The 10,801-nt window shown below is 42.0% G+C and overlaps 1 protein-coding gene across 1 annotated transcript; it reads right to left on the reverse strand.

Annotated features, from left to right (window-relative positions):
- Nucleotides 1-1,420: 1,420 nt before the first annotated feature.
- s1pr4 (sphingosine-1-phosphate receptor 4) lies at nucleotides 1,421-3,726 on the reverse strand. The gene is made up of 2 exons (XM_080877623.1): nucleotides 3,686-3,726; nucleotides 1,421-3,031 (listed from the first exon to the last, which is right to left on the reverse strand). The coding sequence occupies exon 2, from the start codon at nucleotides 2,877-2,879 to the stop codon at nucleotides 1,635-1,637; it is 1,245 nt and encodes a 414-aa protein (XP_080733749.1). The 5' UTR covers nucleotides 2,880-3,031; nucleotides 3,686-3,726; the 3' UTR covers nucleotides 1,421-1,634.
- Between the last annotated feature and the right edge of the window lie 7,075 nt (nucleotides 3,727-10,801).

Here is a 10,801-nt window from a genome sequence, read left to right on the forward strand (position 1 = left end):
TTGAGGCATTTAATGTCTGCAAAATCTAGCTTGGAAATTCTAGGAAAGGGATTAAGCCTATTTGCCATCTTGCCTAATCTTTTTTTTATCGCCAACACGGGTTTGTGACTCACTTACCACACTGGCTCTTATCAGTGCACCAATCCACTTGCAGTAATTTGTAATAATCCATCGTTCCTACTGTTTCAATAAGTCGTTCACTTTCTAACGCTGTACCCGTTTCATTTTTAAAGAGGTTTTTTAAATGCAATTTTCGTTTTAGCGTTGCAGGCAGACGGGACATGCTTCCCAGCTGCACCAAGAATGTCATTTTCGTGCAACAGTTGAGTCACAGCGTGATGACTGCATGTAGTCTGTGCCTGCTCAAACAACACCAGCCTTCAAACGATTAGCAGAGAATTGCTTGATAAATAATAACTGGAGATGCTTCTTTCCTGGTCATTAACTTTAAGAGGACTTATCATGTAAACAGGTCTTTCTTTTAGGATATACTTCAAAAACCTGAGAGAATTAACCATGATCTTATATTAAGAGTGGGAACTTCCAAATCTTTTGAACCACAGATCGCTTTGAGTTTTACAGCTAGTGAGAAACCCCCTGTCGCTTGGAGTGATTGCACTGATTCTTTTGTAAAAACAAATAAAGCACTTGCTGGCATGCTGCGCCTTTGCAGGACGGCAGACGACTACTTTTGATTTGTAAAAATACTTTCCTCCATCTCAGATCAGTGTGCGTCAGCAGGAGAAATACAGTACAGTACAGTAGCCTGTATAATTTAAGGGTACATACTATCTGCTGAACCTTATCTCCTCGTGCTGCCAGACAGTCATAATGAATTTATCAATTAGCCCTGGCTGCGTATGCCCTTGGGGCTGCAGTCCCAGCCCTCACCTCCTCCACTGAACTCCAATCAGTCATCCTGTCAGAAACGCAGGAAATGGCGAGCAGGCTGGAAATGGCCTCTTGAAAAGCCTGTTAGGAAAAGCTTTTGAAACTACAGAAAGAAGCATTACATGTACAGCGACATGCCTGCAGAATACAGATTAAGCCTTCTTTAGGCAGACTAAAATAATCATTTAAACGAGCTGGAATTTGTATATTTGGTATATTTAGTAAATCTAGAATTGATATTAAGGTCTGTATAATGTCCGCTTTCAGTCTATGAAGGTTTAAGTGATACTGAATCATCTGATCATTTGCAGGAGGGGGTCAAAGCTCTGATGAGGTGCCTCCCTCCAGAGGTAAGCAGAGGTACTATCCTACTGAAAAGAGCAGGCACGCATGGATAAAGCAAAATAAACTTTATTTATATTTCTTACACAGAAGAAGTACAAAAAACAACTTAAACATACATATTTTATATTCACATAAACAATAAGTGCAATAATAGAAAAGTACGGTGAATGTAAAATATCATTTACAGTTACAAAAGAATGCATTGTTATGCAAAAAAAATAAAATTTCTTGTAACATTGTTGCAAACTGGAATATTTTGAGGATATTACTGGAGCGTTTAGTCAGCAGTGCATGTGCATTTCATGAAGCAGTGAACATTCAAACCAAAACTGTGAGGAAACGGTTAGATGTGTATCAGTGCACACAGGTTGGTTTACTTGGGAGGGGAACGTTGTGGTTTAACCACTTGAAACTGACAGGCAGCTGGTGGTGGTGCTCAGCCTATATTTTCTAGGTGCCCTGCGAGTTTTGCTTGGGGTGGATGGCGGGGAGGCCACACTCAGGTTCCTGACCTTATTAAAACTGTTCCTCAGACTGTCCCTCCTGCTCTCTGAGGTGCTGCTGGTCTCCTTTGATGTGAATGTGTCTGGGTGGCAGAAGCCAACCCTCAGGCAGCAGCAGCAGAGCAGCTCAGCGATGGCTTTTCTCATCTCGCTGCTGCCCAGGGCGTAGATGATGGGGTTCAGGCCCGAGTTGAAGACGGCCAGGGAGATGCAAAATTCAGCGCTGAACAGCAGTGCGCACTGGCGGGAGACACAGAAGAAATCTACCAGTAACAGCATGAAGAGCGGCCCCCAGCAGAGCATAAAGACCCCGACAATGGTGATAACAGTCTTCAGCAGAGCTAAGGAGCGCTTCCGACTGCGCTGGGGCGCTAGCTGAGCACTCTTGTGCACGTGGCAGTAGATGGCACCATACAGCACACCGATAGCCAGAAGGATGAGGAAAAAAATAATGAGAGAAAAAAAGATGTAAGTCTTGGAGTAGAGAGGAAGCAGGGTGGAGCATCCATCCAGGCTGCACACACAGTTCCAGCCCAGCAAGGGGAGAAAGCCAATAACCAGCGCCAAACCCCAACAAAGCGCCACCAAGCCATAGATTCGATAGTAGGTCTTTCTGGTTGACTTCTGGGGAAGTGGCTTCATCATAGTGGTGTAACGCTCCACAGCAATCAGCAGCAAACTGAATATGGAGGCTGCCAGGGCCACAAACAGCATGCCCTCTCTGAAGAGCCACAGAGCAGGCGTCAGGCGAAAGGTCTGGCTGCCAGACAAGCAGATGTTCACCAGGTAAGCGGCTCCGGTGAGGAGATCGCTGAGTGTGATGTTGGCAATGCAAACATATACCCAACGACGGCTGCGGCGGATGCGGGAGATGACGGCCACCAGCACCAGGAGATTCTCCAGGATGATGATAATGCTGAAGAACAGGAAGACGGCCACGGAGGCACTGATCTGGTTCTGGGAGTTCGCGATGGTCCTGTTCTGCAGACGGCCGGTGTAGTTGTAATGCCTCAGGATCACGTGGTTGATCCCAGTTGCAGCGCTGGTGGCATTTGGTGCCGTGCTGTTGCTCTGGTAGGTGGGTATGTTGTACATGTGAGGGCAGGAGGAAGGGGACGTGAGGGAGGCCAAGGCACACATGATGGGAAAACTGAGCCGGCCGGTCGGATGAAGGTTTTGGGTGAGAACAGGCTGAACCGAGCTGCACGGGAATTAGTGCGAAACTCCTGTGAATAAACAGGCTATGGGCGCACTCTAACCACTGGAGCTCGCTGCCTGTGAGCAACAAACACCTGAGAATAAAAGCAGAAGAAAACAAAGAAACAATAGTGATTTCTGTATGAAAATCAAAGCCATGAACGAAATTTCCCTCACTCTCAGTACTGCACTCTGAGACGCTTCATTGCAAAGTTTCAGTCAGTTTAAAAGGCCTCATTTAAATGTCTCCCGAACGCTACAGTCTCCACCTATCTGCGGTTAACACAGGATGAGTGAGAAATGGGGGCATTTAAATCACCACATGAAGGAAAAACATGGTTTTTCTTATCAAGAATGCAAAACAATAATTGCTTAAAATTCCCACGTTTAAAATTAGCGAAATTATAATAAATAATCACCAACAAAAAAAAAGTTTTTTTTCTTTATATATATATATATGTGAATATATTCAAAAATATTTGAAGAAATGCAGCTTTGCCGTTGTGTTGAAATTGTATTCAATAATATCTGAGTGGAAAAAATATATATTTGAACATTTTACACCAAGTTTAATCTTTATAGCAAATGTTATAATTAATTAATTGACTGGCGTTTAATTGGAATTAATGTTTAAAAGTTATGGGTGTAAATTGATTTTTTTTTCCTGTTATAATATAAATTTGATTCGATTTGAATTTGACTTCACTGCAGAGCTGCAGTGAGGTGAAGGTGCAGTGGTGAGTGCTTACCTCTGGCCGTTCTTGGTGATGCTGAGTGTGTGATAGTGCAGCTGCTGTCGCTGACTAAAGAGTTTTTTGCAGTACAGTCTTACTTACATGGGGAAGTAAGCCCGACACACCCAACACGCACACACACACACACACACACACACACACACACACACACACACACACACACACACACACACATTCACACACACACACACACACACATTCACACACACACACACATACACACACACACACACACACACACACACACACACACATTCACACATGCATAACAGAGAGGCTGCACATGTTCCATCACTGTGTAATGAGAAAAAACAAGTGATCATTTACTCGTCTCCAACATTTTTTTCTGGTTTATTAACCTTCTTATTTATTGTTTCCCAGGACGTCGCACATTGTTACCGCTACTGCCAATCAAATCTATTGCTTAAGTCGCTCTATGGCCTGTAACGGGAAAGACGGTTTCAAAACCCGTGCCAGTTGTAAACTAGTTGTAAATTTTTGCTATGCAATAAGGATATGGGGAAAGACCCACTTGCACTGGCCTCTTGCTGAGTTATGACAATTTCTTTTCTCAAATATAAGTAAGTAAAATAAAAGGGAAAATACAAGAGAAAAACAGGAACTCAGGTGCCCCTCCCTGTAGATAGTGAGGTTTCATACTATATATCTTCTCTTGCAGCTGGGGCTGTTGGCTTGGGTGTGCAGGCCGCACTTGCATTGTTCACACATAGCCACCACGCATGAAACCCTTGTCTTCAGCAAACCCCCTACCATGCACCAGTGGGCCCCCAACCACATGCCACGAGGCAGACATTACTGCTGAAGCTGTGACCATTTTCAAACCATAAACACACAAACACAAGAGACGCCCTGCAAGAAGCAGAAAGCAGAGGCAGACCCCAGAATTAAGAAACCAAATTTCAGATATGAGCAAAACCAGAGCTCGTGGCCGAACACGAGTGACGTTTTCAAAGAGCTGTTGTTGTACATTTAATGCTCCAGAGCCAAGCAGGCTGTAATTGTGCTGCCAAAAAAAGTCAAATGATACCAATCATACTGGCGCCCAATTATTCTTATAAGCAGATATCTCTTTTCATTCTCGCAGTCGCCTGCGTCTGCATGAATTATTCCAGTTTGCACGGTTTCTTTAACAAACGGCGAGACAAGGTCGCCCATGCATATATATTTGACCTACATTGTGTGTACTGTAATTAACTACATCATTTCTGTGCTGTCCCCCTGCGAGACTAACACAACTTCTCCTTTTTTAGTGTTGAAGACATGTCCTCCATCATGGTGGATAGAGGACTTGTGTTACTCTGTATAGATCTAAAGGTGGTGGCGAAACTGTTATTGTGAATAAACTGAGGAAAAAGAAAAACACCCGGAAAATGTACAACAAGCTACAACATCCTGAGGTGTCAACAACACCCACGACTGTTGAAAACGCCCTTACTCTGAAAATACAACTTCAAAGCACTCCATAACCACAATGTGCGTATCTGGCCACAACTGCATGAGTGTGTGTTTTTTCTTCTTCACTCATAAGCAGTCCAGCTCTGCAGGTCTCCACTTCAAGGGATTTAAACAAAAGTGCGTCCTCAACTATGACCAGCGATATTACTGTGTTTCCAGTGACAGCCACCAAATTACTGCCAAGCATCTTTTACTTGTGTGTGTGCTGCCTGTGCAGCAGACTCAGGCCTGCAGAGGAAAACCTATACCAGCATGCAAACTAAAGCTAAGGTGAAAATGCATGAATGCAGAGGAGAGCAGCTGATAGGGAATCAGTTATTCTAAAGAACAAGTCACCATGTTGCTACAATATCGTACTCACGAAATTTGTTCTTGCCAGGTCTTTGTTTACGGATTTCAGACTTCCTCTCTTTCTTCATGAGAAAATATAATCGACGGTGAGCACTTTCATGCCTTAAACACTTTGCAGAGTTAGGAAATCCACAACGTCCTGAAGGCCTATTTTTCTATGGTGAACTTTTGTGCATTTTTCAAGTTTTCTGTTGAAATTAACACAAATGTGGAGTTGTGCACTTTGGCTTGTTTTTGTTGTTGTTTTTTTCCTGCAGTGGTTAACCAATGAAAGATTAAAAAACCCAGAAAATTGCTGTTGTGCCAGTTTTTACATCAGATTATTGACTGTTTTCACCACAGCCAGTGTCACTGACATCACTAACCTTTGATGAGTGATACGAGTGATTGAAAACACCTGCGCTTTCTTTGCTGAAGGCGTCATCACACGTGAAGCATTCTTAAAAGCAAAGTAGTGATAACAGCAGTATTCGTTAGTAAGATGCAAGTTCACCCAAGGAAGGACTTGGAGTGCAGTTTCAAGACAAGCAATGCAGTGTTTCCATTTTATTTAAGTCCAAGTTCTTTTGACAGAAACCGACAGTAGAAAAGTCGTTTATAGAGTCACTGCACAAAGGAAGACAGACTGGTCCACAACACGGACCCTGTGAAAGATGTTTCTGTAACCGGCTGACGTCACCTGCTGATTTGAGAACACCTGTTGTGAAAGCTCGAGCTGAACATTTTACCATCAACATTTCGGTATTTCTAAAGTGGACCTGATGAGGAAGGAGCACATCTGCCTGTGAAAGCAGTGACACTCCATGCTTATTGGCTAACAACTTCTAATCAACAAGTCACAGCTGATGGACGAAGCCTTGACAGTCTCCCGTTTTGACTCCATTTATAACCAGAATATAAAAACTTATATTCACTGTTCCCTGAAACTAGTGACAGAGTCCAGCAATACATCAGGTTTATTGAAGTCACGGGTGGAGGGGTGGGGGCTCCCATCGATTCCTGTGCAACTACTAATCTTTTTGCAACCAGTCGCTCGCCTGCTGACCATTTAATAGAATGCAGGGGAAACGGGCAGTGCACACAGGAAGAGATTCACAGTGACGTGACCACCAGACACTATAGTGAGTCGATGACACTCGGCAGCTAAAATAACCACCTGTGATACAAACTGGGCAGGTTCCAAGTTAAGTGGATAGACAGTCTGTTGTCTAGCTGTTTATGTCACCCATCTCATTAAGTCCTGATTTGACCCTGATATTTGCTTCATCACCATTTTGGCTGTAAAAAAAAAAAGGGGGGGGGGGGGCATTTCTTTATATTTTGCTAGGAAATAATAAAACCTGTTCTTTTATAGCACTTTTCTACTCATCTGAGCACTCACAGCACAACTTGTTCATTCACCCATTTGCACAAGCACTTTGTCCTAACTAACATTCACACATCATTCATACTACGATGGATATTTGGCAGGTAGACTGGAGCAGACTAGGATCAGACCACCAGCAGTAGGTGAGCTGATCGACCACCTGAGCTACAGCCACCCCACAATGGGAAACAGGTGCAAAAATACATGGAAATGCAGTGTATGAGGCAAAAATATAGTGTGAACACTTCGACTGATCTTGAAAGTCAGTGGATTGGGTCAACTGCAGGGCTAGATGCACGTCTCAGGTAGAGATGGAACGATCCGATATTACGTATCGGTATCGGTCTGATACTGACCTAAATCACTGGATCGGATATCGGGGAGAAATAAAAACTGTAATCCGATCCATTAAATATCAGAAAAGCACCTCACAAAACTTGCAACACGGCGTAACTCGGCTCATAACCGTAGCACGTTGGAGCAGTGTGGTCACGTGATAGAGCGGCTGTGTGTATTTGTAGTCTCGCTACCAAACCAGCATTTCATCTCTGAGGACGTGATCCCAGAGAGAAGTAAAGCAAGTGTGCAAGTTCATCTCTGAATGTTTGTAAAGCCCCACGTTAAGCTTAACAACCGATATATGGAGCGACTGCCTCTCTCTCTCTCTCTCCTGCTGCTACTTCAATCATGAAACTGCTTAAATGATCAGCTGATCGGCTTTTCTGTCGTGAGTCCGTCTCTCTTCTTTGTTTTTGTCTCACTTTGCGCCAGAAAGAGGAAACCAGCGGCTGAACAACAGCAGCACGTTTAAGCTTGATCAGCTGTTGTTAGAATTTATTTAATATTACTTTCTACTCGAGGATCTTTTTCTACAGCTGACGGCTATAACTGTGCAGGGGCGGATCTAGCAAAGTTTAGCCAGGGGGGCTGATAGGGCATGAACAGGGAAAAGGGGGCACAAAGACATACTTTTCTTTCTTATTCTCATTTAAAATGTCTAGCTTTTAATCAATAATTATCTGAATCTTACACCCAAAGTTTTAATCTGATGTATAGAAGTCCATTACTGTATATAAGTCTAATATACCCTAGTAAGCTGTAGTACTTTTTCCTTTGGGAACCATCTGTGCAGTCTGCAGTTCTGTTGAAAAAAGATGTTGAATCTATTTAATTATTCTTGAAAAATAATTTATTTCTGTGCATTTTTTTCACACTGCATCAAATTAAAGTTGATTACGTCGAGTAAGCATCATGAGGTGGAGCGTGAGGGGTGGTTCCCTATTTTTTTTGCTGGGAGTTTGCAACCCTATTAGTTAGGTTGCTTAATATTTCTGCTAAGTACTCTTTAAAATACCAGAATAGGGAGGATGGAGCAGGTTTAAGTTTATTAGATTGATCAGTTTTGCTGAACTATGAAATATTTTGTTGTATTTTTTGCATACAGGTGTAACAGAATAGCTTTAGTGTTGTTGTTTATTTAAACTTGAGTATGAACTTATACAAAATGCAGCAAGATATAAAAAAAACAGTTTTATTGATTAAAAAACACCATATCATATCGGTATCGGCAGATATCAAAATTTATGATATCGGTATCGGACATAAAAAAGTGGTATCGTGCCATCTCTAGTCTCAGGTCCCGCGTCAGGTCTTTTTCATACTTCCTTGGAACACGACTCTCATGTGCTGTTTTCTGCCTCTGTAAAGCACTTTGTGGTTTTATCTTGAAAGGTGCTATATAAATAAAATTTTACTTCACTTTTACTTTATCTGCTGTTGATCATTTTTAGGGCTGACACCTCTTTTCTTCTCCACTTGTCCTGTTTCCTCAGTTTCTGTAAGAACACACTGCATCAACATATGCTGAGTTTTCAGCAAACAGCTGATTGAGAATCACCTTGTTGGTGCAAAAATACCATTTTGCGCCTGTCAGACTGTTTTGGCATTTTCCATAGATTCAGCCAGAGAAATGGAGACACATCATGTGTTTTTGCAATAAACAGTCTAAACATTTTAAAATGTGTTCTTTGCAAAGTTGTCTGTTATGTGCACTCACAACACTGATTTATCCCTTCAGTTAGGTATTCACAGTTACTCACGGCAAACATTTCTTTGAAGATAGTCAGGTCCAAAGACTGTCTAAAGAAAACTTCTCCAGAAAGCTGAAGAGCACTGTAAAAAGATTAGCAAAATATAAAGACATTGGGTGGCTCAAGACTTTTGCACATTAGTGTAAATCTGCACAAGATAAAGCGCCTTGAGGCGACTGCTGTTGTGATTTGGCGCTGTGTAAATTAAATTGAAGTGACTTGAACACGAAAACTTCACACCGTACTGCAAATTTGGATTAGCTTAGATATTGGTTAACACTTGCCTGTAACCTGTAGCACTCCACCAGCTAGTTCAGATCACATACTTGAATCATTGTTAGACTCTACAAACTGACTGAGACCTGCCATCCTTCTAATTGTTGGGTCTTTGATGTCACCTTTGACATCTACGAGATAAACGTAGAAACAGCTTGATGGTGCAAAGAGCCTGAAGGAGCAGAACGGTGAGTGTAATGACCCATGGCCTTTATTTGTCACCATAGATTATGAAGGTGACACCAGCTGGTGTCACAACAGATGTTTCAGAAGGTGAACATGACTGTTTGGTGTTGAGAGAGCAACATCTGGTGGTGGAAAAGCAATGTTCCTGCTAAGAATAAAAGAATCCAGGAAACGGCTGGACTGTGTGAAGAACTCTTATCTTAAAATCTAATTTTATCATCTCAGAATTTTGACTTACTTACTCAAACATCTGAGAAAAAAAACTCAAAACTGAGAAAATAACAGAAAAGTTTGAATTACCAAGTTCAAATTTTCAGATAATGAGCCACAAATTTGGCTTTTTGTTGTTGACAGAAGCAGGTTGGCACTGGACTGTTTTAGGATGCTGGAGTTATTTAAGCTGTGGATGGCAGATTTGGTTTTGTTTTTTAAAAAGGTCAATTTTAACTCACAGTTTCACATCTGTATATTTGGAGCAGTGGTTTCATAGTAAACTCAGCACACTTTCTATCACACTGTGGGAAAATCCCCCCACAAACCGCCACACTCTGACAAATAAAACAAAAAAAACAATTAAAACAAATGCACAATAGAGCTATGCTAAGCATATTCCCCCATAAAGACTTAAGGTTTGTGTTTAAAATCTTTGTTAGAGACAGCGATAAAATGGTAAAAGAAAGGATGGTCACAAGTTTGAACAAGTTCAAAATGGGCCTGTGGAACGGGGACAATACATCTGCTTTACCTTACTCAAACGAAGTCTGTGCATTTTTCATTTTGTCATTTAAGTGAGGAAAACGTGTATTTTGTGCTTTTTTTTTCTCGTGTGCATTTTTATTCTGGTGATTTTCCTTAATCTGGAAAATCTCTGTGCTAATAAGAATGAGGTGCCTGCCAAGTAAGCTAAAGCAATGAATAAAGGAAAATAAAAATAAATGAGTTTTGTTGTCCCTCCTACCAGGAAGTAGCAAGCAGAACAGAACGTACACAACACTGTGTTTAATGTCAGTCTGTTGTGAGTTGGGTTTTCAAGCTCTTCTCTAAGTCTTCTCCAGCTTCTGGTGTTCCTTCTTCCTGATGTTGCTATCACTTGGTATAGCTGCACCTTGGTAGATCCCACACTTGATGGTGACGTCTGCTATTGGCTTGAAGTCTGAACAATTGCTCTACCAGCAGCTGGTTTTGGCCCCTCTGGTATTCCTGCAAATTCCTTTCTGTGCTGAGAACTGAGCCACGTCCGTCTTAGCTCGGGTCCTATGCAGAATACAGTGAACCTGGGCTCTCAAACATTAGGCCTGGGAGCCTGTGTCATTAGACTCAAAATGTGTTTTTCAAGAGATATCTGGCCAAGAGAGCAGCAGGAAC

Source organism: Rhamphochromis sp. 'chilingali', assembly GCF_963969265.1.
Source record: "Rhamphochromis sp. 'chilingali' genome assembly, chromosome: 3".
Classification (NCBI taxonomy): Eukaryota; Metazoa; Chordata; class Actinopteri; order Cichliformes; family Cichlidae; genus Rhamphochromis; species Rhamphochromis sp. 'chilingali'.

Coding starts and splice junctions, on each gene's coding strand:
- s1pr4 (XM_080877623.1), bottom strand. CDS start 2,879: ATGTGTGCCTTGGCCTCCCTCACGTCCCCTTCCTCCTGCCCTCACATG.